Source organism: Metarhizium acridum (assembly GCF_019434415.1).
Source record: "Metarhizium acridum strain ARSEF 324 chromosome Unknown scaffold_380, whole genome shotgun sequence".
Taxonomy (NCBI): Eukaryota; Fungi; Ascomycota; class Sordariomycetes; order Hypocreales; family Clavicipitaceae; genus Metarhizium; species Metarhizium acridum.
Window position 1 is genome coordinate 193,442 of NW_027094031.1, and position 23,961 is coordinate 217,402.

The following is a 23,961-nucleotide window of genomic DNA, read 5'->3' on the forward strand; positions in this document are numbered from 1 at the left end:
AGTTTTTTATTTTAACAAGGCAGCTGTTTAGAGTGTAAAAACGGGTACCCGTGGGCACTCGTGGGTATTTAAGTTTTTCTTAGGTTATTCGTAGGCTACTCGTTTTATTATATAAGTAATTTAAGTATATTATAAGTAACCTAATATAAAGATAAGTACCTTATAAGTACTTATAAAATGTATAATAATATAATATAATAATATATAATTTCCTTAAATTAATTATAATAATTAACATTAACTCTTTAATATCTAATTATATTTATAATAAGTCTTAAGTTTAAAATATAAAGTAAGTTATATAAGTTTTATTTAAGTACTTAAAAACACTTAATATTCTTAATAAATAATTATAAGTACCTCTCTTTCCCTTATAAATTTATTTAAGTCTTTTTTTCTTACCTATACCTACCTAAAGCCCACGGGTAAGCAACCCACACGGGTACCCGTGGACCTTTTACACCCTACAGCTGTTAGTGTAACCCCAGAGAACCACCCGGCCTGTGCTGCTTTTCTACTTGGCGTTGGAACTACCCTGAACTTGCTCGTTTATTCATCAATTTTCGTAGTCGGCTGGACAGGCCAATCTCACCTGTTGGAACTTTGTCGGCTATTTCCGCACATGTCGAGGTCGATCGACGTCGTGAGGCTCACATCGAGATGACAAGGCCTATCGACGAAATACGAAGCAAGTCGGGTTGCTGCCAACGCGGTGCTAACCGAGGACCCGTCGCGATACTTGACCAGCTCCGCGGACCTTGGTTTCACGTCTCGGCCACCTGGTTGCCTGGAAAGAAATAGTCGACGTTTTAATGTTCTCTTATCCTCTGAATGCGGATCCCGCTGTCCCGGCGCCAGTGCCGGGGCGTTGCGAAAGATGTTCTAGGGGGCCCTTGATATCTTCATTTAATTTGTCCAGCATCCTGTCCATTCTATCACGATCCTCGACGCCCAGGACAGCGTCAGAAGTGATCATAATGTCTTCTCCCACAAGAGGTTGACGTACGGGAGCTGCGTGGATTGTGACTTTCTTGAGAGCTTGCAATCTCGGGGTGCCTTTGGGGCAGCCCCCATCCCTTCAACACCGCCTGATCACCACTCGTCCTTGCTGTTGAAAGCACCATTGGCCCTCATGACCTTGTCAGCTTTCAAGACCATGTCCTGAAATATTTTGATATATATTGGACGTCTACCATGGCACTGCCAGTAGTCCATTGCGTCCAAGGATGCAACTGAGCGAGTTTCAGGCAAAGGCATTCAACATGCCCGGCAAATCCTGCAAATCGGTAATTATTCATCTAAAATAATGATATTGGAGATGGAATCAGATGGTCTCCAATTCTTCACGCCGGTGACGTTTGCACTTGGGTACTTGCCGTCAAGTGAAACCCATCGCCCAGTCCAGACTCTTCTTTTGAGCCAAACTAGAGTCCTAAGGTAAAAGTACAGACCTAAAACGGATTGGTCTAGCGAATTAACTAGGGCTGAGGAAGAAAGGAAGGAAAGCAAGCTCATGGCTCATGACTTGAACTTGCTATCTGGAAGTTTGGACAAAAGCAGTTAATGTGATTGTAAAGAGCACATTAATCCGGTGTCAAGGTTGCAACACATAATCAACTAGATACGCCTAGCGGCTGAGACTCGCTGAATTAAAATCTGCATTTAGCTTCTAATAAGCTCCAGGAGATGTAAAGAGGCTATTCAAGACAGAGGAAATTGGAAAAACTAGTGGCGTGGCACTGCGTTCGTGGTAATGCCTGGCTAAATTACCTTCATGAAATGTTCGTCGGGCCAATGGGCGCTCGTAAGGGAGCTCAGAACCTAATGGGATTCAGACATCCGTGCCAGTTTTTCATGTCCTCTTAGCCAAGGGAGATCATACAAGACCGCGCCACAATGAGTCGTCCATCCGCTTGTCAAATAAGGCTGTCTCTGTTGATTGAACAAGCAGACTTGACGTAATTGCTGGACATCATAAAATTATTGACATCAGGAGTTTGAGGGGCTGGCCCAACCAGGTACTACGACCCGGGATTGCCGAGTACGAAAGCATCGACAGTCATACTTATCCATCATGTCTTCCCGTACTCCATCAATCGTTCGTTCATGCGGCCTTCCAGCCTGCCTGCCATCACAGGGGTTTCGTGTGATCGCCCCGTAGTTACGCAGCCATGGGCCAACCACTTTTCTTTCTCCAATGACGGAGTGCAAAGCAAGATGCCCGAGCAAAGACATGATTAATTTCATGGGTGCAATTTGGTATCCAAATTGCCACTTTTGCTGGATCTGATTTGAGGCAGAGCATTCCCTCATGCCGCAGCTGCCCATCAGCCCACTATCCAAGCGTCGTCAGTTGTTGCCCTTGACTGATTGAAAATGACTGTTGTGTATTTCATACACAGATGGCAGCACGACTGATCCGTGCCTTACTGGTCCAGGAGTGCACCGTGTTGTCAAGGGCTGTACAGAGCATGTTTCGCTTGAGCGGCCCGAGGTGTTTGTCGACGCAGTCCTGCAAGTGTCACAACTTCAGACCAACATGAAACAAGCGGAGCGGAGAGTTGAGTGGGTGAGAGTACGGAGTTTAGTGATACAATGCCAATGGATGAACGACATGGTTGTTCTAAGACGCATTTGAAGGATACAAGTGCAAAGCGCCTGCAATAAGTGCCTTGCAGCGACAAGTCCTCAGATGATAAAACAACCCGCATGAAGAGTGCATGAAAAGGGTACCACTCCGACTACTAGTTTTTGAAAATTTGCCCACGAAAAGGCTATTTAGCTCTTCTCCATACTTGATGGTTTGGCTCGCCGGCTTGGTCGAGAAAAGGATGAGTGGCCTGTTCTACCTGCCAAGCAGTGCAATATCCGGTAGCTGTTTTCGCACTACAAATACGGTATCAAGAAAAGTTCACCCTATTGTGCAAATGTTCTACATGAAAGAGATTCTCATAAAGATGATAGTGCCAAGACTTTGCATAAGTTTGCACACGTAACGTCGTTCTTGAGCGTCTTTCATCAGCCATTTGTAAGCTGTAAGAGCACCCGCACTGCCAAGACGCGGAAGCAAACTTTATATGAATGAAACCCACCGACTTACACACGCATCGTTCCGTGGCAGATCTCACAGTACTTGGCACCGGATTTATCGGCCTTATCTTGGTTGCGAACCATTTGCATCTCCACTGACTGATCCGATATTGTGGTTCCGCCAAGGCCGGAACAACTGGCATTAGTGGATTGCCATCGGAGTGTAGAGATTCGGTCAAGTGAGAGTTGAGCAACGGACGCGTGGCTCACCAAGCTTCTACAATAAGATTGTGGAGGGCGGCTTCTTGATGCAAGCTTAGTTGTTTGGTGGTGGCTGAGTTGCCGCGTATGTGTTTGGCTGACAATTCGAGTCAGGCTCGTCCGTTACTCGTCCAAATCTTGGGGGCGAGGCGTATTGACATTTGTGCGGCTAGGGCCCTATTGAACTGCCTTCTCTGTGATTTGAGCCTCCTACCTGGTCGGACATAAGTGGCGGTTGCTATAGCCGGCTGTTTCTACATGCGCTTCGATCCACGAGATAACATTCATGTCAGCCTTTGCGGCCGTAGAGCCTCAAGATCCCCTGCAGGATGAGCCCGGAGGCTACCCTCACTACTCGTAGGCAAGCAGGATCTAGTCCTGAGAGAGAGACGAATGTCTAACATGCATGAAACACATCTCCGAGGTTCCGTTTCTTTACTTCCGCCCCAAGACTTGGCCGGTAGAGATGCAGACGTCACGCGGAGGCTATGAAAGTCTTGGCCGCCAAGGCTCGTCTCAAGTCAGCGGCTGCGCGTTCTGTCACCAATGGCACACCATATCTGCCCCGGATTCCAAATAAGCATATATAAGATGTTACGGATCACCTTACCTTAGTAGACGGTCAAACCGGGTCAGCAATTCACGTCCCACTGGTTGAACAGAATGCAGATACCCATTCCGTCACTTGCGTCTGTGGGTTTAGTCTTGTTACTGATACGAAATACCCATGGTTTGTGCCTCAATTTCAAAAAATTTTTTGTTTGCGGGGCGAATGTCCATGGTTGTGTTGACAAAGTGTTGTGCCTACAGGTGAATCACTCCGCAAAGACAACCATCGTGAGGTGTTCCGCCTAGACGGGGTAGAGTATTCCGACTTTATACCAAGAGCAGCGGCCCAAAATGTGAGAATGTCATTCTCTATTGGCGACGCTCAGCCCAAGAAAGTCGCCTTGGATCTGCAGCGGAACGATGATCTTTTCTTGTACCCAGTTATTGTACGCCAACTTGAATCAGACGGAACTGTACAGTCGGTTGATACTATACCGGCGGGCAGCCACCTAGCGTTTCGCGGGACGACACTCTTGCAACAAGAAGGGGGTAGACAATCGGAGACATTGTCGCCTTCAGGATGGGCAAGGATGTCGTTCTTTGTCAGGGACGGGCAGCAATTGGGAGAGGGCGCATTCAGCATTGACGGCGTCGAATATCATGTTGTGGCAGACTCAACCTACCGAAAAACACGGTCTGACGGGGAACCGGACATGTCGATTGAAGGCGGAGGTCCGTACTTGGTGGCATGGAGAGAATCTGCACAAAAGGCACATGATGGCCATGAACTGAGGAAGCGACAGCAAGAGAACTCAACATGCTCCGTTTCCGAACTCGACTTCAATCAGATTCACCTGGACCCGGCCACTGGCGACAAAGACTTGGCGAGACGCCAAAGCGGCGGCTTGAATGGTCTGGATCTCGGTGGACTGCTTCGATCACCGCCCAATTGTCCCACCTCGCGGCAGATTGCACTTCTTGGAATTGCCACGGATTGCTCCTACACAGCCCAGTTCAACTCTTCCGACGAACTTCGCGAACACGTGCTTTCGATTGTGAATACTGCGTCTGGGGTGTACGAACGGAGCTTCAACGTCTCGTTGAGGGTGCAAAACCTGACCATCAGCGACCGAAACTGCCCGAGCGGCAGTGGTTCAAGTTCAACGCCGTGGAACTTGGGCTGCAGCAGTCAAGTTGACATCTCGGGTCGACTCCAGCGCCTCACCGACTGGAGACGTGGCGTCGGGGTGGACGGCAATGCTGTCTGGTCGCTGTTTAGCGCATGCCAGTCGGGCCAAACAGTCGGCATCGCGTGGATTGGAACCGTGTGCAACGGAGCGAGTGGCCGCTCAGGGGGAGCACCAGGAGCCAATGTCGTTATTAGGACCCGATCCGAATGGCAAGTCCTGGCACACGAACTCGGTCACAACTTTGGAGCGGTCCATGACTGCACCGCAGACTGCAACTCTGGTTCTTCTGAGCGATGCTGCCCGCTCAGCGAGAGTGCTTGCAACGCCAATGGGAGATTCATAATGAACCCGGCGGCGACAAGCAGCATGACAGACTTCTCGCCATGTACAATAGCAACCATCTGCACGGCCATGGAGCGCAACCTCATCCGCACACCCTGCCTATCGGGCAACGAGAACGTGACGACGATTTCGAGCGGCGTGTGTGGCAACGGCATCGTTGAACCCGGCGAGGAGTGTGACTGCGGAGGAGAAGAGGGCTGCGGTGCAAACAGTCAATGTTGCCATCCGACAACCTGCCGGCTCGTCGACGGCGCCGTGTGCGACCCGTCCAACGACGAGTGCTGTACATCTCAGTGCCAGGTATCAAGCAGCGGCAATGTTTGCAGAACGAGCATCGGCCCCTGCGACCCGGAGGAGGTGTGCAACGGGTCATCAGCCTCGTGCCCAACGGATGTGCGACTCCCGGATGGACAGTCGTGTGGCGATGGGAACAACGGCACCACATGCGCCTCGGGACAATGCACGTCGCGCGGCATGCAGTGCAGCCTGGTGTTATTCAACTCGACGAGTCAGTGGGGGAGCGTTTCGGCATGCGATGGCAACAGCTGCCAGATGAATTGCGCTCTCACAGCCTCGGATTCGTGTCAGGCCACCGGTGCCGACTTCTTGGACGGGACGCCATGCGGCGGCTCTGGCGGAGCATCTCTCTGCTACAGCGGCGAGTGTCGCGCGCCGAGGAGCCGTGGCGGAGGCAATGGCGGCGGTAGCAACAGTGTATCGTCGTGGATCGATGACAACAGGGCCCTTTTCATCGTGATTGTGGTGATTGGGTCTCTTCTCGTGGTGCTGGCGGCGTGGTGTTGTTTTGGCTGTGTGCGTCGAAAAGTGGCTCGGGAGTCGCAAAAGGCAAAAGAGCCAGGCGTGGATGGCACATGCAGCTCTGCGCCAGGCGCCAGGCGACACCCCAGGTGCCGCTCCAGGCCTCCGTCACGTCTCTCCCGCACACCAACCCTCACGCACCGATGTGCTTAGAACCATGATTCATGTTGACACGTCTGATGATGATTTTCGCGAGAAATATATCCTGATTTGTATGAAGTTGCAGGCATTACATGTCACTACACTTTCCGTGTAATATTTTCTTTTCTGCCACTGTAGAAAGGCCTTACGGCGAAACATGGCGGTAAATTCCTCCCATCATAAACAGGCTGTACATACATTTGAACCCTAACCCTTGAGATGGTAGCGTACCGAGTCTACCGACGAGAGCCGTCAGATACCCACGTGCAGATGGATTCGGTACGCAAAACGGCTGTGATGACAAACCAGCCAGCCAGTTGACGCCTCCGCGCCCCACCGACCAAGAAGCCACATCCGAGGTTGAAATGGTGACTTGTCTGAGCACGAGGCCCCTTGGCCCTCATCAATAGAACTTTGTCGTTCGTAAATATCCTCTGAATATCATTCGCCTTAAACGCCGGCGAGCGTGGACGTGAACAACGACATGGCCGCACGAGATGCAGCGCCGGCATCCGAGCCGACGACTGACATCAACATTGGTGGCAACCACCTCATGTCGATACTATCGGCGCGCAAGTATCCTGTTCCAACTACCCACGATTTCCAACCCAATGAGACAGATAGTGCTTTTCTCCAATCCCTATCCTTCGATTTCGATGTTGACCACGAAGACTCTGCCGGCTTGTATGGGGCTGGTCCAGCAGAGGCGCTGAACTGCGTCATCGACGGTCATACTCAGCAACCCGCATTTATCCTACAAGATGAATCTACTGCATCGCCCGCTGGTAAAACCAACACGTCAAAGAGACGAGCTAGCGATGATGGGGAAGGTCCAAAGGAGGTGAGTGGCCATGGCCGTGTGACGTATGGTCTTTATGTGCGACAACTTGCTTACCTGGCTATCTCGTCTCGGGTATAGAGAAGGAAGAAACAGATACGCGAGGCTCAACGAGCCTATCGGCTGCGCAAAGAATCCAGAATCTCCTTCCTCACCAAACGGGTCTCTGAACTGGAGCAAGCCATTGAAGACGTGAGCACCACCATTACCACATTTAGTGATTCTCTTCTTCAGTCTGGCGTTCTCGCGCCTCACGCCCATCTGACTCAATGTACTCGGGAAACCTTGGAGAAGTGCCTTCGGTTAGCCAAAACGACCAATGTGGACGACGAAGGGGACGCAAGCTCCAGCCAGTCCCAAAGCCAAGTATCCGATAAGGAGGACCCAAATCTCACAATCGGCCATATGCACTCTTTGCTGCCGCAGCCTCTTACCCCCCCGGGCACAGAAGGCTCGGAAACAGACTTGCACTCACAGTGCGCTACATTCATGGATCAACTACACATGGCGATTCTATATCACGGATACTTACGGCTAACGAATCCTTCCGTATCAGCCGAAGGTGTTCGACAAAAGTTTCGCCTTTTGTATCCAGCCATGGGCCGCAGCAACCTCACAGCCTACTTTGCCGCAGCTCTGCATGCCAAGATTAGTAAAACCGAACTCGCCAAGCAGTGGAAATCGGTTCCCTTTTTTCAACTCGGCGGTGCTGGAACCCATTACGCCTGGCCGCCAGAACTAGGTCCCTATACGCACCGGTCGCGTCATTGGCCGGCCATATCCGTTCCTTTGTCACATTTCTCATCCGATATACAAAAAGATCTCAACGGCGACTGGTTTGATATGCAGGACCTCGAGTGTTTCCTCATGGAGAAGAATGTCAAACTTGTTGCTGCTGCTAGTGCTGGGACCGCGGCTTCCAGTGACTCTAATATGCAACGAGGGCAAACGCATATTAATGCGAAAGAATTGATATCAGGTATAGCCCAATTCAAAGAGCTGGAATTATCCTTAGAGACTTGGTCGCTAATTTGCATAGCATTGCTTGACAACGCTGTATGCCTGGGCAGGTCCGCTGGCTTTCGTCGCTCCGACGTAGAAACGGCCCTGACCAAGGCCGTTTTGGTGTGACGTCGCTGACTAGTCCTGGCGATGATGATGATGAGCATAATACTTTTTTTGTAATTTTACAATCTTTTTGCCGCACTGGAATGGGCTCGAAAGTTTTGATTATTGATACATCTCATAGCGCACGGACCGGGTATAGTTTTTTTTTAAACATATAATTTATTCGGCGAATAAATACAAATTGCCATCAGGAAAGTTACTACTTTTTACATGAAACTTACAAAGGAAGAGGATACATTATACTACTAGCGCTTTGTCCCAAAACCTACGAGGAACCCCTTCCCTTTCTTCATGAGCCAGATCGTTTGCGGCCGGGATATGCGGGTGTTGGGGGCATGCTGGCTTTTTCAAACCATCATCTGCTTGAATGTGTGCAACTTGCATTATTGCCCAGGCCTCTCGAATGGGAAAATTAGGCAAGAGAGCCTTTTTCTTGCCCTTGGGAAAGACGACGTAAAGGCTTGACTCGAGAACAGGGTCGGGGCGAAACTTGTCGTTGTACGCCTTCTTGCCAGTAACAGACGCGCGGTCTGTGAATATCTTGTACAAGGAGCGCGCTGCTCGGGCGAGGAACCCTCTTGTTGCCAGATCAGCAAAGGGTTCCACGCCCAAGCTGAGATATGGTATTTCGGCACGTCGCAGCAGTCTCATGCCGGACACCATGAGGAGTTCAGTGACTCCTTTGGGAGCAGACCCCGAAGCAATACACGGGTCCACGTAGAATCCAGACTCGGCTCCCAGCTGACGCAGCATTGCCATTCCGGCAATTTCGCCCTCGGAGTCTGATATGTAGAGAAACGCCGTTTTTCTTCGGTACGAAAAGATGTCATACGCGGTTATAAATGCTTGGGCATCTCCGGATTTTTTAGCCCCCTTTGCATCCCGCCAGTCGTCGTATAGCTGCTCCAGTTGCTGTTCCAGATGTGAGTTGATGCCGGAAATACTCGGTGCGTAGAAGCCCATCTTTAGCCCCTGCTTTGGATCTAGAAGATGCTGGCATTGCGTCAACATGCGCTTCCCAGCTTGGTTCTCTAACACGGCATTGCGCATGGGGTTGACCACTCGTTCGCTGCCAAACTCAATGTAGTCCCAGCCCTTGGTGTCGGCGTATTGTATAAAAGACTGGCCGACACCCATAAACGCCAGCTTCAGTTTGGTTGGATGTCGCAAGTTTCGGAATTTTTCAATCTCCTCCAGGAGAGAGCCAAGGTCATCCTTGCCGCACATTGGATCGCCAACAACGACCATTGTTTCGTTCTCAATCTTGTACATCACCGAACCATGTCCTGTGGGACTAGTGTACACTTGATAGCTGGGGTCAAGCAAGACCATGTGAAAGGTTCGACTGTATTCGTCATACGTCTCATCAGGGATGCGGTTCACGGTTGTGGCAACCAAGGTACCGCCAAACGAGTGATTCTCGTTGCCGCCGCCTAGAGCTTGCCATCTTGATTTGCTTCGTGTTGCATCTCCAATGTGGTCCGTGGTTTTCTGGTGGGAGGGAAATTCCAACTCGTATGATTTGGCTATGCGGTGAATGAGAGGGGTGTGATTGTTAGGTTTTGTGAAAAGTCTCTGACAACAAGGAGCATTTGCTTCCGTTGCCGACGCATGGGTCCGGGGCCTGCGCAAGACATATCTGTCCATGTTCAATTGCTGTTTTGCGTATATACAAGAGGAGGTAAAATCATCCGGCTTTGATTCATATGCCCCGGACAGAATATATACGCAGATACATGTATTGTGTTTCCCACGTACGTCATGCGAAACAAATACTCGGACCATGCCCGAGTGTACAGAAAGAAGCAAAACTGCCGTCCATGCTTGACAGAGACGGTAACTGAGGGGGTAGAGGCAGTGTAGGGGGCAAGGGGGCGGTTATTTCCACATAAAGAAGGCTGCATGAGTGGCTGAATATCAGTGTATTGGTACATTGCACTGCGTACATGTCATCAGAGTTCTGCTTTGGGAAGCTTAACGGTTGTATTGCCTCTTGCGAGTGTGGCTGTCCTCTCCAAGTATCCGGCACACCAGAAGACGGTGTAACATTCAAGGCAGATTACGATTTGCGCTTCGTCAGGTCAGACCACCATGATGAAAGGAGAAGGCAAATTGACATCGGGACTTTGCCGAAGTGCTGTTCAGCGTCGGAGATGTCTATGACGGCACAGATGGTGGCTGGGCAAGGATGGTACACAGTTGAGGGCCACGACTCAAGACGGAGATGCTGCGCGCCCATCTCAGATTGGGCCCCGGTTAAGCCGGATCAGCCCTGGAGCAGGGCGGACCATTCAATCGCTCCAAATCAGAGATGCAAATCGTCCCGCGGGTCAAGTTACGCCCGTGAATGTGTGCCTCTGCGTCGAGAAGTTGCCGTTGGCGGCTCTGTTTGCCGAACCAACCATGAGCAACGCAAAGCAAAAGGATGGAGCGCGGATGAAAACGGTCAACTGGTGGTACTAGTCCAGCCGCAATCATCTGGCAATGAAAACCCGGTTGGGAAGTGTCTTTACGATCAACCAACATGCGGCCTCGTACTTGATCCGATGACACATCTCACACCAACCCCAAGTGACACGCAATTCTGAGCATTCATTGAGCCTAGACAGGGCCTTTTAGCAAAAACTAAAACACACCAGCGCGCGTGGAGCTCCAGCGTCAGACAACCAACTACACCGCTCTCTGCGCGTGGCTGATGGTCATCTGCAATAAGACCAATGGCGGGCGCATTGCGTTTGTGGGAGCTGCGGGAAGCCGCATGGACCCAATGGCCGTGATGTTTCCGGCGCACTTGAACTGCCGACATGAACAGTATGTCACAACTGGAATTGAACTGGTGTGTCTTGGGCTAGCTTTTATCAGATCTTGCCGCCGCCTTGCATCGCTTCGCCCTACCCTACTCACCAAGTTTCTGAATGCGCGACTTGCCGAGTTCTTTGCAGATCCATCGATTCCTTTGACGAGTATTAAAAAAAAAATATCGTAAGAGTATCTCATGGTCGCCCAAGACTTAAAAACATTTTGATTAAGGATCTAGGAAGAACTTGACTGCCAAATAACCTTCAACTTTGTGTCTGGTTTTGTTCCCTCAACCATCTTGCCACACTCAAAGATTTAGTTCATCGCGGTAGGTCAATATGAGTGAGCCAATCAAAGGAGATGTGGTGAAAAGATTGCCCATATAACTGGTTCTCGTGTCCCTGAGACCGGGCTCGTTATCGGTGTATATTCCAGCTCGAGCGCTTCATTAGACAGCAGATCGCTCATCTTGGAATTCCATTTTCTAGCCCAGTTCCATTGCCACTCTGCTGGTTCGTGAGGTTGTGCTCTATTTGGAGCTCAAGACCTAGAGCTGTTGCCACGTGCTCTAGCACTTGAAACACACCTGATGATGACACAACGAGACTGCTTTACTTACTCAAGGGTAAGAATATTTCCTTGGAGCCATGAGATACATTCTCCTCTGTGTGAACGCGCGGTCAGCAATTACTCGCTTTGCAGTAGACAGCTTCCGGTTGGAACGGCCTGAACCTCTTGGCTGCCTTTATTTAACTGTCACTGCAGTATTCTTATGTTTGATATCCAGCCGGCTGGACTTGACTCAGTGACCCGTTGACATGCCGGAGAAACCAGCTCGGCTTGCCTTTATAATTAACACGACATTTAGTGTCCCCGCAGCCCACGGCCCCAGGGAGATAGTATGTGTGACAAGGGCTCGGTAAGGGCTTGGAGCAATAGCTCAATTCAGCTAACAACAGTCTTTAGTATCCAAGGACCTTGGTTTTCTCAAGGCCTGGATAGACCAAAGAGCTCTATAAATACAAGAAATCGGTGAGTGTTGTGCCCTAGGTCCCGTGATCGTAGTCCTGTGTAACCGTGTAATAGTATGATAAAAACTTAAATAGAACTAATATAAGCCTCGTTCCCAATAGTTTATATTATAGCTGAAATACATAATTTCTTATAAATTTAAGAGAATCAGTGCATTCTACTTTCACGTGTTGATTAAAACTAATTAACGAACGTTTACCCAAAATATAATCCTTCAAGCGATAGCTCATCATTAGCCGTAAGCGTTAAAACTCTACTCTCTGAGCTGTATCTATGTCTAAAGTCGTCATCTTAACAGCGATATAGCGGGGTGACAAAGAATATTCTTAGTGCTTGGCAAGATTAATCGGGAGAGAGGAGAAGTGCGAGTAGTAGTGTCAGAGCCAAAGGGCACGCTTCCAAGCTGGATGTCGAGGGTATGCGCGCAAGCGCCGCTGTTGTTGGACCTTGTTTGAAGTTATTTCTCCATGGCTCAATTGTCAAGCCCGACAACAACTGTACCAAGCACCAAGGCTTCCAAAACAGTAGTCTCAACGCAGAAAACATCACGGCAGAGCCGGTCCCAGGGTCAAGTTTTGCGATTGTCTGGAATCTGCCATCCAGTGTCTCACTGTTGCGTACGACAGAGGTATTCAGTCGGTCGCCTGAGAGCAGCTCCCATCGACGGGTCTGCGTCATATGGGTATATCCATCTTGAGTGAGGGGTCAATAATCGACAGAGTCAGAAAGACTAGTTATTGCTGCCAGAGAGTGAGCAGAAGTGACCCTACATTAATCCATGTGAAGCCCTGAGAAGCGAAAGGACCGTGGATTGTCTTGCATTGCAGAGGTTCAAGACTTCAACGTAGCAGTTCCATCTGAATCCTACGCCAAAGGGAGGAGGAGCTTGGCAACATACATACAGTTCAACATGCAACGACAGGATATGTATTATTCCGGACATCGCTGGAAAGATGGTTGCCAAGACGTGCCATTATCCACAAGCCCCAGTAGGAACACAACAAGGCACCTTGACAAGTTTATGTATGGCTCGATGCTTACCCACCCGAGGACCAGCTTGGACAGTGAACCGTGGCAGACACAAGTATGTTGTTCTGTCCCATCGTTACTATAAAAGAGTTATTCCAAGGGGAGTCGATGCCTTGGCCGCTCACTGAGGGCTCGTTGCTATACACGGAGGGGGAAGACACGACACTCGCTACCAACGTGATACCACCACGAGAAAAAAGATGGTGGGCCGATTGTCCACGCCTAAACGCGCCGAGCCAGTAGGGCTACTCCGGGGGCTCCATCTGTTGCGAAGCCATTGGTTCACTCACGATTCGAATGGCGCAAGGGAGGTCGGCGTGGTGGCTTGATGGAACTGCAACGGGACAGAAAGAGCCAACGCCGCGACCAGAACGTCTCGTACTAACGCCATTCGTGATAGCACGGCATGGCAAGGGAACATGACGTGCGGGCCGACACGGGACGAAACTGGGGCGTAGAAGGAATGGCAAATTTGGGCTGAACAGGCTTTCTGCTCCTCTTGCCAGGGACTCGAAACTAGGTTGCGGATAAATCTCCATGGCAGGGTCTCACACAGTGTTTTCTTTCCATACATGAACTCCTCTGGGTTAGCCTGGCAGCGCTACCAATCTAATCCCAGAGCTGCGTGCATCATGACCATGGCATGAGCTGGAGGGGGGGTCGTCGCCGAAGCCAACAGCCTGTTGGTTTCACCAGACTCAGACTCTTCGCAGACAGATATAAAGCAGGCGTCCCTGCCCACATGGTCTTTGCGTCGGGCGCTTTCCGATCGTAAACTTTGTCCAGAGACACATGATCGCACAAGTGCCCGACCAGCATCAGTGCGTGCCGTTATGCCCTTACAATGGACCAAACAAGAAACAAGTCCCTGAAGGAACGATTACAATGGTTTGTTGGCCAATCTCTGATACCTACCTACATAGCACGCCCCGGTTGCCGTGATGCGGATTCGTCGGAACTAACCTCGGCTCGTCGCAAATAGTCCCAAGGACCATGGTTCCAACTATGACAACACCACTTGGTGCAATCGCGATTTGATTCCCATTCCTCGTGAAAGACGGACCTATGGCTTCATATCGTATATGGGTAGGACACACATGGCCGCCCCGCGATGGAACCTTTTACTCACATCTCGACAGCATACTGGACCGTGTCGGGTTCCAACATCTCGGCATGGACGGTCGGAAGCACGCTGCTGGCATTCGGGCTCACTCCGCAACAGGCGATTGCAGCGGTTGTAAGTACATGTACGTTGCATCAGCAACCGACTGTGACTAACTGGCAGTCCTAATCAAAGGTCGTGGGTGGCATCATTACTGGTCTTCTCGCCGTGGCGTGTGGTTGGATGGGTGCCAAACACTACATTGGCTATACGGTTTCCAGCCGGTTCTCATGGGGAATGAGAGGATCGTACTGTTAGTTTACCGGCCATGTCCTCCGTCGCGGCATGTTCAGGTTATAGGCTGACTAGAACCCTCCCGGCATACAGTCCCTGTTATCCTGCGCGTGTTCATCGCGTCCATGTGGTTTGGCATGCAGGCATTTTGGGGTGGCCAGGCAACTCGAGTTTGTATCGGAGCCATCATCCCCGGTAAGTTTGCTCTTGGCCCAAAGCAACTTTGCCATGTGCCGCTCTAATACCGTGTTTGCAAGGCCTCGCGCATCTTCCCAATTACTTCTCCGCCAGCTCCCACCTCGAAACGAAAGACTTTATTGGTCTCATCATTTGGATGTGCGCCTTTATACCGGCAGTCTTGATCCGTCCCGAACGACTACAGGTTCCATTTGCTGTCTGCTTCGTGCTCTTTTGCTGCACCGCCTTCGGTCTACTCATATGGTAGGGTTACACATCTCCAACACGGGCTGGTTTCCGCACAATTATTGCGAGCAACTGTGCTAACTTGGCATGACCACAAGGTCCGTAAGCCAGGCCCATGGGGCCGGAGCCATGTTCCACGAGCCCGGCGCCGCTCCCAACGTGGGATGGGCCTTCATGTTCAGTTTGACTGCCATCCTGGGAGCTTGGGGCGGAGGGACTCTGGGTCAATCGGATTGGACTCGGTATGCCACGAAGCAAATGGCACCGGTCCCCTCGCAGCTCATAGCTTCACCATTGACCATTACTGTTACTGCTGTCATTGGCATCGTCGTGACCAGCGCGGCACGAGACATTCTCGGTGGCGAGGTCATCTGGAACCCGATTTACCTACTTGCCGCCATGCAGGAATACTACGGCTCCAACTCTGGTGTCCGCGCTGGCGTCTTCTTTGGTGGATTGGGTCTCGTTGCTTCCCAACTTGCTGTAAGAAGTTCATGGCACGGCCATGTTGCTATTGGGCCTGTTGCAAGGCTAACACAGTCTGACCTAGATTTCCGTCGTGCTCAACGCCATGTCCTGTGGCATGGACATGGCAGGTCTTTGGCCGCAGTACATCAACATTCGACGCGGAGCCGCCGTCATGGCTGTAATTGGCATTGCAATCCAGTACGCCCCCTTCCTCCTGTGACGCTACACGAGGTGGCTTCTAATGAGTAATAGGCCATGGCAACTTCTCGCCACTGCTGCCAAATTTCTTCAGGTCCTTAGCGGTTTTGGCGTCTTTTTGGCCCCCTTGACGTGAGTAGCGTCCACGACAGGATTAGAGTAACAATTGTGTCTAACAGTTGATGCAGCGGCATCATGCTTGCAGACTACCATATTGTCAGGCAGCGCAAGCTCAAGATCAACGATCTGTATCGCGGAGACAGTTCCTCCATCTACTGGTACCGTGGCGGGTTGAATTGGCGTGCACCGGTCGCCTTCTTCATGGGCGCGTGGCCTATGCTTCGTAAGTTGACTGTTTGAGAGGAGACAACAAATGTCAAGGCGGCTAACGTGCTTTCCTGGTAGCTGGTCTGGTCGCCTCTGTTGACGCCTTCACAGATCCTAGCTGGGTGGGTTGGATCCGACTCTACAATCTCACCTTCATAGTCGGTCTAGCTATCGGCTTTGTTGTGTTCCTGGGGCTGAACCTCGCATTCCCTCCCCCTGGGCTGGGTGAGGAGGCAGAGTTTGAGCCCATCAATGACAGCAGGCCGGTGTCGTTCGACGGCCCAAGTCATGCGCAATTTGACGGCCACCATGGACAGCAAGAGAAGACGGCACCAGTTTATATTGTGTAGTGGCTGGCTTTTCTGTCGCAAAACGGAGGTAGAATGTGACAGCTTTCCAGAAGAGTTGCGCGTCTCTGTTGACTCACGACCAGACGTCGTTGAGATATCCATACTAGGTTAGCACGTTTGCTGTTTAGAATGTAGACTTCTCACCTCTACAGAATCGCCGCCATGTCTGGGTCGGTCAGCACACAGCCCTCATCTCGATTCAATACAGAATGTAAACGGGAGTGTTCTGGAACAGGATATTGCCGTCCAGTCTTGATATTCCATCCTGATGCGTTGTTCTTTTACGACTTCGTCTGCAAGGGGAACCCGCATGAAAGTATCAATTATTACACTATGGAGTGAGCCGAGTTTGATTTATTAAGGGCCGGTGGATATTTGTTAAATTACTTGTACGATTAATTAACCCGGGTCGTTACCGATGTGGAGTAGACAGCTGGGGACCTACACACTGCTGTCCCAATAGCAATTCTTGATATCAGCACTCAACTATGAGTCGGACCTTACTATACCTATCCCGTAACGGCCTTGACTCAAGTGACCTGAGAATTGCCACCACGGCTGACGTAACTTGCAAATAATAGACGCTTAAATTGTTCGATGTTGCATAAACATCGTCTGTTGGTTTCCACTGCGCGCGAATGGTCAATATTCCATGACTACGTCGTTCGCTGGATTCCCAAATCTTTGCTGCTGCCCCATATACACGTCGGCATGAACCAAGAAAATATGGTTATGGGTACGCATGCAGAGAATGCACAGTCCGTTCCTTTCAAGCACCGACATGCGGGAGTATAAAACGAGGAGAAAGTAACCTCTCGAGATTATCATTTTAGCCATGCTCTAGACAGCCATCGTTCCTAACCTTGCTCGGTTGGCCATATTCTCTTTCACCTGTGTTATAGTAAAATCGTTTACCCCACTACACGGGCACCTATCCCGCTGCCATGGTTTGCTCGTCCTGGTTAGCTTTTCTGGCGCTCGGCCTGATACGAGCATCGCCAGCTTGGGCCGCAGAAAATGGAATAGAGTCGACAACCAAGGTCGCCGCCGATGCCTTGATCATCGAGTGCGAGAACAGCGAGGCCCGCGAATCAGTGGCCAAGGCTGTCGAGGCCAGTGGCGGCACGTTGCGCCACGTTTACGATTCGAATTATTTCAACGGCGTTTCAGCTGTACTACCTAAATTGACGACGGTAGGGGACAGAAAAGCTTTTTTGAAAAATTTGAAGGGTGTCAGGGCATCGTGGCCGGCTCAGAGCATTACTCAAGCGCCCGAGGCCACAACCCAGAACCAGCCCGAGGACAAGCCCGACGTCCCCGAGGGAGAGAAAGAGAAGCCGGGCAAGAAGCCTGAGGCGACGTCAAAAACGGCCAAGCGGCGCCATCCTCTTAGCCGTCGAGCCGACGATGACCGTGTCGAGTCCCCTTGGAACCACCTCATGACGCACGTCGACAAGCTGCACGAGGAGGGATATCTAGGGAGTGGTATCAAGATTGCTACTGTTGACACTGGTGTACGTACCCCCACCCTCTTGCCTCTCCCGAGTCTCGGAAGAGTGCAGACGCTAACAAGCAGAACAGGTCGACTACAAACATCCCGCACTGGGAGGATGCTTTGGACCAGGTTGCAAGGTTGCTACTGGAGAGAACTTTTCCAACGAAGGAGACAAAAAGGACCCCATAGACTGCCATGGCCACGGCACCATCGTGGCCGGTATTCTGGCCGGCTATAACAAGGCCGATGGCTTTGTGGGCGCGGCGCCAAACGCGACTATCATGGCATATCGCGTGCTTGACTGCCAGGCCAAGGGAAGTGAAGACGACATGATGGCGGGTTGGCTCAAGGCCAAAGAGGACGGCGCGCAAATCATCATCTCGTCAATCGGTCTCCAGGGCGAGAACTGGGCTCAGAGACCGCTTGCCATGGTCGCTGCTCGCATCGTTGCCAGCGGAGTGCCTTGCGTCGTCGGCCTGGGCAACATGCAGGAAAAAGGCCTCTTTTACGCCATGAATCCCAGCACCGGCCGCGGTGTCACGTCTGTCAACTCGTTTGCCCGCGAGTACGTAGGTCTCGAGCACCGCGGTGAATACTCGATTGGCAACAGGTCCGAGCCGGTTGACTTTACCTTTGAGCCCCGCCGGGGGCTGGACGATTGGGACCGGGAGTGGCGTCCGGTGCACGACGTCGATGCCGACTTTGGCGACAAGCCCGACGATGACCTCACCGGGGCCAAGGAAGTCCCTACCACCATCGACTTCTGGACGGAGCTCGAGGAAAACTGCAACTTGTCCCCGGGCAACTCGAGCACCGGCTTCGCCCAGGACCTCGTCGGCCACATCGCCTTGATCCGCCAGACACCAGAGACCAAAGACTGCCACTATTATGATCGAGTGCAAAACGCCGTCGCCCGCGGTGCGGCGCACATCCTTGCTTGGCAAGACCATCCGGTTATCGCCGATATTCGGCCCAAGGACGAAAAGGGAGTTAGAGCAATCGGCATTGCCGGAGCAGACGTCGGCCGTGCCATGGCCCGTGCCCTCGCATCCGGCCAGCCGGTCACGGCACGGAGAGTCGGCCGAGTCCGGATCGAGACGGGCTACATTGCCGGATTGTCGGCGAATGGACCGACGTGGGAATTGGACATCAAGCCTACCATCGGTGCGCCCGGCCAGGGTGTTCCTGTGACCAGGAGGGGCGGCGGCTACGGCTCCGACTCGGGCACCTCTTTTGCCGGGCCTCTTGTCGCCGGTGTCTTTGCCCTCATGGCTGAGGCCCGGGGCACATTCAATCCTGCTCTCCTCAACAGCCTGATCATGTCAACGGCGGAGCCTCAAAGCGACGATGGCCGTCCGATTACCGTGGCCCAGCAGGGAGGTGGTCTTCTCAGGGCGTGGGAGGCTGCCCACGCCACTACCCTCGTCGAACCTGGTGCCCTGACATTCAACGATACTGATAACCGTGTTGACTCGATTGCGCTGCGCATTAACAATACGGCCAAGACCGAGGTGACGTACCAGCTTGCCAACCTCGCTGCCACCACGCTGTACACTTTCGGGCGCGACCCAATTCGCCCTGGCGCTGGTGAGGCTGTTGACGCTACAGCCGATATCAAGCTGAGCCAGGCCTCCATCACCATCGGTGCAGGTCAGTCGGCCACTGTTGACGTCTCAGCCATCGATCCCAGCGGCCTTGATCCCAAGCGTCTGCCCCTGTGGTCCGGTTGGGTCAGCATCCAGGGGTCTGACGGTACAAACCTGACTGTTCCCTATCTCGGACTGGGTGGCTCGCTCCGCTCAGCCACCGTCCTCGATCCTGCCAGTGGTTTGACCTCTTTGGCCGGCTCAGAATTCATTCTTAGCGATCCGCCAGAGGGGCAGAAGCCTGGGCCTTCCAAGGGAATCACAAGCTCTCCGGACGCTATTCGCAGTCGAACCATGTCCACCTCGTTTGAACTCGTTCTCGGCTCGCCCCAGGTTCGCGTCGATATTGTGCCGCTCGATATGTGCCCAACGCCTGCTCCTGTCAACACGGCAAGCGTCGGCGCTCGAGGCCTGGCCAGCCTTGCTAGGCGAGCAAACGCCACGGAGCCGGATCTATCTCAGGCTTGCGTACCCGACTTGATAGTCACCGAATTTGCCGGCGTCAAGTCCATCGGCCAGCTGCCCGGCTATCCCCAGCACTATGCCCGTCGTAGTAAAGTGCATGTTGACTGGAGCGGTGCTTTTGCCCCGGGACAGTACGCGCCGCCCGGCCGGTACAAGCTTGTTGCTCGAGCCCTGTCCATCATGGGTGACGCCGCCAACGAGACCCATTGGCAGACTGTCGAATCACCCGTCTTTTCCATCTTGTACAAGCACAATGTCAAGCCTGCCCAAGAAAACCAACCCGTGGATGAGGATAACTGGAGACCTCCCCAGACGCCAGAGGAGGAAGCCGCTTATTGGGCGAATTTCATAGCCCAACATCCTGAGCTTTTCGCACCTGCTGCCGGTACTGAAGACGCTGCTGCTGCCGGCGGTGCTGGAGATGCTCCTGCTGCACACGACAGTTCCTAGAAGCAGGGCATATTCGATGCCTTGCCAGAGTGCCAGCCGGGCTTCATCTCCATCCACTAGTAGCACAAGTATATCTGTACAAGCGACTGGGTGAGCCGACATTCGTCCTTTTGCTTCTGAGACGACATCTCTTGTAACTAGTAGTTAGACGTTTGTTAGGCATGTCAGCGATATGGTAATTTTAACGAATCCTTGTTGCCAACAATAATGCTGCTTCTTATTATTCCCACGGCAGGATTCAAGGATCCGCATTATTGCATTGCTGTGTTGACATAGTGGAGACTGGTTGGACTGATCAACTCATGAAGCAGCCCATCATGACATGCGAGAATGTGGAGGCCTAGTCGGCATTCCACAGACAATGAAACCGCGTGGACTGTGCTGCCAGCGATCCACTATATTCTTGAATCGGAACAACTAGTTACATAGCAAATATCACAAGGAAGGTAATAAAGTTCGTAAATAGCCGTAGCTGACCCGGGGCCGCACATAATATGGGGGTGGCAGTGAAGGCCTCTGTTGAGCTCGTCTCACATCGGAGCTGCCGAAAGAGGCTATGCGACCAATGTCGAGCTTATTACAGTTTGTAATCTGTAGCTAGTGCGTTGGTCAACTATAGTATGAGCATGAGTAGCGTTTCTCCATTGGTCAGCGCTTATATAAAAACCTCCAGATGCCCCAGAGTTGGCTTGGTATCGCAGGGCAGCAAAGGGAGGGCGCGTAGTTGGGCGACGCAATCCTCACATTCATACATGTCAATTGATTATGTAGAAAAGTGTCGGGCAAAGTGTCTGGTCAACTGCAAACTGGACACCACACGCTTGGCTAGTCTGCTTGCCCTAAAAGCAGCGAAGGCGGCAGCGAGGGCATGACGGGGATTTGAAGCCAATTAAAAGCTGGTATATCAGTACTTGATTTTATACTCGATTTATATTATAATAAAAGTCTTAGTATACTTTTATATTATAAGAAATCACATTACACACATCACAACCACACGTTTATTAGGCCTGATACAGTTATTATCAATGTCACTCGAGGTCACCGGCTGCTGGCCGGGGCATTGTGGATTCCGTGACCTCACTACCGCTCGCTACTTCTAGGGGATGTGGACGTTTTTAACCGATCCCGCTCGCTAAAGGGGCGGTAACTCCTGGCGGATATGCGGCGCGTATAGGTCTTTCCATGATAAGTATGTATGTATGCTTGCCCTGGTTATAATACAAGTATCAAAATTACGTACTACGACGTTTGAACAAATGAGCTCCATATCAGAGTGGTTATTAGGCTTGACCGTTGAACCACTGGGCAACAAGATGCAGCAATAGCGGCACTTGGCCGAATATCCCCGACGTCCGGTTTTTGAGTTTGCCGTGCCCTGTTGGCTCTCCCTTCTCTCCGTGGCCCTGATACTTTAGTGGTGACCAGGTTATTGTCGTGTTCAGTGGGTGTGACTTTTGTTCGTCAGGGCCGTCTGCTTTCTCCCTGTCCACACAACCGAAACTTGAGATATCGAATGCTTTCGGAATGCTGTGGCCGCAAGGCACTAGTACGACTGCTATTGCCGCCCACGAGCCAAAACGGTCGCGTGTCCAAGTTGACAGAGATGTGATCATTCGGCAGCTTTGTAGTAAATGGGCAAGAAAAGTGTGGGGTTTGCATTCGTAAGATACGCGTCGGGACTCATATTACGAACACTATATCCGGGAGGACATCCGACTGCGGAGGAGGTCAATCCACTGATGGAAACATTATTGCATAGTCCTCCGCGGTTGTACCGAGCTTATACGTTTCTACACACAAGGATGAGTGGGGAGTTTGAGGCTCGGTTGGATCAGCTTGGTTGTTTATACGTGCCAGCCCAGTGGCCCGCTGCTAGCACGACCATCTTGGCTACGTTATCACCGACTGGCTATATATCTCCTTACTTTGTCACAGGTAGCTATCAAAACAGGGGACTTACTGTATGCTTGGCTCAGTATGAGATACCTCCTGGCTTAAGGACATCGACTGTATAGAAGGAATGTCGGTTAAAATTTGCCCAGGATCACTTCAAGTAGGGTTGAATGAAGAATCACGCAATCAAGTCAAGATGATGATATAGTGGCGCGCTTTGATTCAAGGGAAGCAGGTTCTCTAATGGTATTTATACGTCGACATGAGCCTTGCAAGACTCTTCACAATCATCTTCACTTTGCTCTTCACTGTGTCCATTCGTCGACGAGTATTTGGCACGTTTGATTTCCACCATGTACTTTCTCACTCTCTTCATTGCCATGTTAATGGCAAACATTGTCAAATCAAGCGCAATACATGCACGCCAAAAAGAACCAATCCTTGAGTGCGCAGACGAAGCGCCAAGCCCAGACTTTCTACAGCTTTCCAAGCTCCTACAATCCTCTAATTCGTCCCTTACACGACGCCAAACAGGGGACAAGTTCAACTTTGACGTGTTCGCTCATGTTGTCTACTATGATAAGACTGCCCGAGGCGGTTATGTAGAGGTACGTTTGAGCGTTTCTTTGAGTTGTATGCTACTATATACTAAACTACATTGCAGGAGGAGGATATCAAAAACGCAATAGAAGCCATGAATTGGAATTTTGACGGTTCCGGAATCTCATTTACTCTGATTAATGTCAGCTACACGGAAAACCGAGACTGGGCTACCCTCCAAGACGTAACAGCAATGAAGAACGAACTGCGCGAGGGAACATACGCAGACTTGAATCTTTACTACGTATCAACCATTGAAGAAGATAAGGATCGAGGGACGACTACCAGTGGTACATGTACCTTGCCCGTGACGTTCCATGTCAACGGAAACCCGGTGGACATCACAACTCGCAAAAACGTCATCGTGTCGGAAAGGAACCTAGTACGCGATGGGTGCATCATTGTTGCTCGGTCGGTCAATAGAGACACGGCTACCCACGAGGTCGGTCACTGGCTGGGTTTATTGCACACCTTTGCAGGCAGCTGCAGCGACGATGGAGATATGATTGACGACACCTCTCCTCAGGAACAGCCGACATGGCGTTGTTCTGCCGTCAGAGGGCGCTTGCCTGATGGCACGCCGGCCCATTACGCTTGTGGTGACTGGAGAGAAACCAATATGTATAATTTTATGGATTACTCGTGAGTTCTTCCTGTACTGCAACGGTATGGCAATCGCAACTCTAACTTCTTCTTTAGGGACTGTACGTCAACATTTACGGAGGGCCAGAAGGAACGCATGGGATATTGGGCAGGGTATCGTGAAATACTCGGGGCTCGCGGGCCAACTCATCATGCATCTCATTCGGCGGTTCCGGCTCCGGTTCCAGCGCCGCATAGGGACGAAAGCGAGACACAGATACTTTCCTAGTCCAAACCCGGCATATTTGAACAGGAGGGGCGGGGGGGGATGATCTCTGTACCGGTCTCGCTGACCTCAAGCAATCTGGCTCTCATTCCCTCAGTGCCGATCTAGTCGACAGGGCTTGTGGGACGGAGCTCTTTTGCAAGATTATTGAATGGGATTGGCAGAAAGTAGGTTCTCAGGCATTTACAGATAGGCTTGGCTTCGCAAGCTACGACGAATGC

General features: G+C 51.4%; 7 protein-coding genes across 7 annotated transcripts; 6 read left to right on the plus strand and 1 right to left on the minus strand.

Moving 5' to 3' along the window:
- Positions 1-2,782: 2,782 nt before the first annotated feature.
- J3458_016207 (uncharacterized protein) lies at positions 2,783-6,344 on the plus strand (the record flags this gene model as incomplete). Its single annotated transcript, XM_007813861.2, has 1 exon — positions 2,783-6,344. Exon 1 carries the CDS (start codon positions 4,200-4,202, stop codon positions 6,342-6,344), a length of 2,145 nt encoding a protein of 714 aa, XP_007812052.2. The 5' UTR covers positions 2,783-4,199.
- Positions 6,345-6,711: 367 nt separating this feature from the next.
- On the plus strand, positions 6,712-10,044 carry J3458_016208 (uncharacterized protein). Its single transcript, XM_066120945.1, has 2 exons — positions 6,712-7,173; positions 7,252-10,044. The coding sequence occupies exons 1-2, from the start codon at positions 6,817-6,819 to the stop codon at positions 8,299-8,301; spliced, it is 1,407 nt and encodes a 468-aa protein (XP_065974070.1). The 5' UTR covers positions 6,712-6,816; the 3' UTR covers positions 8,302-10,044.
- J3458_016209 (uncharacterized protein) lies at positions 8,536-9,945 on the minus strand (the record flags this gene model as incomplete). Its single annotated transcript, XM_007813859.2, has 1 exon — positions 8,536-9,945. One exon carries the CDS (start codon positions 9,943-9,945, stop codon positions 8,536-8,538), a length of 1,410 nt encoding a protein of 469 aa, XP_007812050.1.
- Positions 10,045-14,002: 3,958 nt separating the features above from the next.
- On the plus strand, positions 14,003-15,665 carry J3458_016210 (uncharacterized protein; the record flags this gene model as incomplete). The annotated part of the gene is made up of 8 exons (XM_066120946.1): positions 14,003-14,046; positions 14,141-14,244; positions 14,298-14,395; positions 14,456-14,573; positions 14,648-14,749; positions 14,812-14,995; positions 15,076-15,460; positions 15,528-15,665. The coding sequence occupies 8 exons, from the start codon at positions 14,003-14,005 to the stop codon at positions 15,663-15,665; spliced, it is 1,173 nt and encodes a 390-aa protein (XP_065974071.1).
- Positions 15,666-15,838: 173 nt separating this feature from the next.
- Positions 15,839-16,320, plus strand: J3458_016211 (uncharacterized protein; the record flags this gene model as incomplete). Its single annotated transcript, XM_007813858.2, has 2 exons — positions 15,839-15,986; positions 16,049-16,320. The coding sequence occupies 2 exons, from the start codon at positions 15,839-15,841 to the stop codon at positions 16,318-16,320; spliced, it is 420 nt and encodes a 139-aa protein (XP_007812049.2).
- Positions 16,321-17,096: 776 nt separating this feature from the next.
- Positions 17,097-20,844, plus strand: J3458_016212 (uncharacterized protein). Its single transcript, XM_007813857.2, has 2 exons — positions 17,097-17,834; positions 17,902-20,844. The coding sequence occupies exons 1-2, from the start codon at positions 17,265-17,267 to the stop codon at positions 20,374-20,376; spliced, it is 3,045 nt and encodes a 1,014-aa protein (XP_007812048.2). The 5' UTR covers positions 17,097-17,264; the 3' UTR covers positions 20,377-20,844.
- A 1,781-nt stretch (positions 20,845-22,625) lies between these two features.
- On the plus strand, positions 22,626-23,518 carry J3458_016213 (uncharacterized protein; the record flags this gene model as incomplete). Its single annotated transcript, XM_007813856.2, has 2 exons — positions 22,626-22,880; positions 22,937-23,518. The coding sequence occupies 2 exons, from the start codon at positions 22,626-22,628 to the stop codon at positions 23,516-23,518; spliced, it is 837 nt and encodes a 278-aa protein (XP_007812047.2).
- Between the last annotated feature and the right edge of the window lie 443 nt (positions 23,519-23,961).